Source organism: Pundamilia nyererei, unplaced genomic scaffold (assembly GCF_000239375.1).
Source record: "Pundamilia nyererei isolate P.nyererei 1_Seehausen unplaced genomic scaffold, PunNye1.0 scaffold00030, whole genome shotgun sequence".
Taxonomy (NCBI): Eukaryota; Metazoa; Chordata; class Actinopteri; order Cichliformes; family Cichlidae; genus Pundamilia; species Pundamilia nyererei.
Window position 1 is genome coordinate 172662 of NW_005187431.1, and position 3167 is coordinate 175828.

At 39.8% G+C, this 3167-nt stretch overlaps 1 protein-coding gene across 2 annotated transcripts in view; it reads left to right on the top strand.

Moving 5' to 3' along the window:
• The window catches only part of vps50 (VPS50 subunit of EARP/GARPII complex), a 116462-nt gene that overhangs the window by 52267 nt on the left and 61028 nt on the right, over positions 1-3167 (top strand). For both annotated transcript variants that reach the window (XM_005728723.1, XM_005728724.1), the window contains exon 13: positions 2405-2537. In XM_005728723.1, the coding sequence (XP_005728780.1) occupies positions 2405-2537 (133 nt within the window). The remainder of the gene's footprint in view (positions 1-2404; positions 2538-3167) is intronic.

The window sequence follows — 3167 nt, forward strand, 5'->3', positions numbered from 1 at the left end:
TTTTTTTTTTTTTGTGGCGGAAACGGGCTTCCATACTATTTCGTTAAGCCTCATTCGTGAAATCGCATTGAGGTCAGGATCTGTTTTGAAAATTAAATGTGCACAAGAAGACGGCAATCCAGGAAAAACCATCTGTTTCTAACACATCAAGTACAAAAAAAACTTCACAGAGATTATTAAGAATGTAAGCTGTAATTTTAAGCTGTGCTGCAACTTTTAAGTGCAAAGACTGGATGCCAGTTATCTCTGTACTCAACTAATGTAAGATATTGCAGCTTTTACCCAACCAGACTCGTACAATAAGTCTGCAATGTGAAAGCGGGAGCCAGAATTGAAGAAAGTCTTCTCTGTGAGGTGCTTGTTTAATGATATTTATTGAGTATTTGAGGGAGAGAGCCGGGGATTTGCGACTGTCCCTCGATCGAGGAAAACTGCATTCTCTTGTATTCTCCTGTCTTGTAAAATGTGAGGCATTTGTATTTTTTTCTGCTTGCTCCTGCTTATGCCCACTCGCACAATTAAGGGAGAAATTCACTTAGCAGCACTTTCTTTCCAAACCCTCCCTGATACTTCTTGGCATTTGAAATGTGCATAATGATGGGAAACTGTCTTGAGAAAATCAAATGCCTAAAATAGATCCCGAACAGCTTCCCAGCTCTCATCACTGAACTCGTGGAGAGGGATGTGTCCAGCGAGGTTGATGACTGCTTCCAGTGATGGTGTAGATAATGTTTTTATAACTGCAGGTGTGATGGGCAGATCACTGCCACTCAAACTCACACTTTCTGTGAGTGCAGTCGCGCTTACTTCTTCTCATTTAGCCCTGCTAAAGATCTTAACCTTCGCACTCAAACACCCCTCACTCTGGTTGCTTGGCAACATGGTGCTGTGATATGGTGGTGCTGGTGGAGAACATGAAATGCTATAGGTTCATGAGCACACCTATCTAATTGGCACTGTTAGTCTGTTTGTAGTTAAAGATATATTTATCTGTTTTCTCTTTTTTATTGGCACAGGTTGAATTTAGTGGATTGCAAATTGCCAGCTTGCTTTGTGATGCAGTAAGAAGTCCCTCTGTAGCCTGTTTATAAGCTTGGGTACAAGTAATGCTTTTAAAAAGATGCGTTTGTTTTCCTTGTATTATTGTGGAGTCATTACCTTACAGTATTAAGAATCTTCAGGTGACTGTTGTTGTTATTTGGAGCTCTAAAAATCCAATAGAATTAAATAAAAATTGAATTGAATTGGGGAAGCAGCACTGGAGCTGGAGACACCAACAGATTCATTAGGGAGGCTGTTTCTGGGAGTGGCTTTGGTGGAGTTGGGGTCACTGAACACACTGTTATACATTGTGGATTACATGTCCATCTTCTTCACCGCTCACTAGACAGGCAGCATTGACTGACTGAATCTGCTGCACTGTCATACGGACAAAGAGGAAAGGCTGTGACACTCCATAATACAATATATGTGTGAATGAGGTGTATCTGCAGGATAATACCGAATACGTTATCATTTTATCATATATAAACAATTTATTTTAATACTATTAGTACTATTACTACTACTACTACTTCTGTCAATATTACAATAATTATTATAATTTCATGATATTCATTTTAGCTCCTGAAACAAAGGAATTTCCAAGATATGGGATTAATAAATGATTTCTTATTGTATTAGAATGATCAGAATATTAACAAAATATTGCGCTTGGGCTAAAAGAATATTAAAGTGGATGTATTCATCTTTATCCAGACTAATTTTCCACCCACATCACATCATGTATATCTGCAGCACTGGGCTTGTTGTACAGATGCACACAAATCAGACAAAATGTATTAGAGCTTGACTGAACTGCTGTTATCACAGCAACTACAAATTGTTGATATCGCTTTGCTTTCCTGCATGCCTGCTAAAAGGATCGCTTTGTCACAGACATCATAGACGTACTTCACTGTTGCAGTTAAAGTTTTAAAAGTCGTCTCTGTATTAATGTGGAAGTCAGTGACACGGTTACGTTGAAGTCTAATCGCTCACCTAGTGTGCACATCAAATATTTCTAAATCTGCTCTGTATATTTCTGTGATTACAGCTCAGTACCGTCCCTGTTTTAATCACTTCTTATTTTAATTAACACTTACATAACATGAAAGTGTTTCTTGTGACACAGAAAGTGTTTTCCAGCAGTGTCCTTGGATGATTAGCATAAGCAGACTTTAATTAGATGTAATGTAGAAGACGGCCAGGAATCCGTTTTGCCCATTTCAGTAGCCCATATCTTTATTTCACACTTTTAAAAGTAGGTGCAATAGAGCTAAGGAAATACAGCACAAAGTTTTGTAAAGAATTAATCTAAAAAGGCTATTTTGACCTTCTTTTCATTATTGCTCTCTCTCTGCAGCATATTACCCCGGACAGCTACATTCCCTGCCTGACAGATCTGTGTAAGGCATTGTGGGAGGTGATGCTAAGCTACCACCATACTATGCAGTGGCACGAGGAGCATGACAAACAGGAGACCACACCCACTCCAGGTAAGGGTTTTACCTGTTCCGTCATATCAACTCAGTACAATTTCTCAAATTATACTTTACAAATCTTTTATTATTATTATTATTATTATTCAATTAAATTGAGTTTTATTTATATAGCGCCAAATCACAACAAAAGTCGCCTCAAAGCACTTTCTATTGTAAGGTAGAGACCCTACAGTGATACAGAGAAAACAATCAGACCCCAAATGAGCAAGCACTTGGCAACAGTGGGAAGGAAAAACTTCCTTTAAACAGGAAGAAACCTCTGGCAGAACCAGGGACTGAGAGGTGCAGCCATTTGCATGAACAAGTTGGGGGTGAGGGGAAAAGAGACGGCCCATCTCATTCCAGACCATCTCGACTGGGTTTAGGTCAGGTGACTGTGGAGGCCAGGACATCTGGCCCGGCACTCCCATCATTCTGCTTCTTGTTCAAATAGACCTTACGCATCCTGGAGGTGTGTTTGGGCTCATTGTCTTATAGAAAAATACACGAGGGTCCAACTAAATGCAAACTGGATGGGATGGCATGTCGCTGCAGGATGCTGTGGTGGCAATGGACTTGGTGAAAATGGGCTCCATTTTTTTTCCCACTGTCAGGGTAGTGCCAGTCTTTCCTTGTTGTTGATTT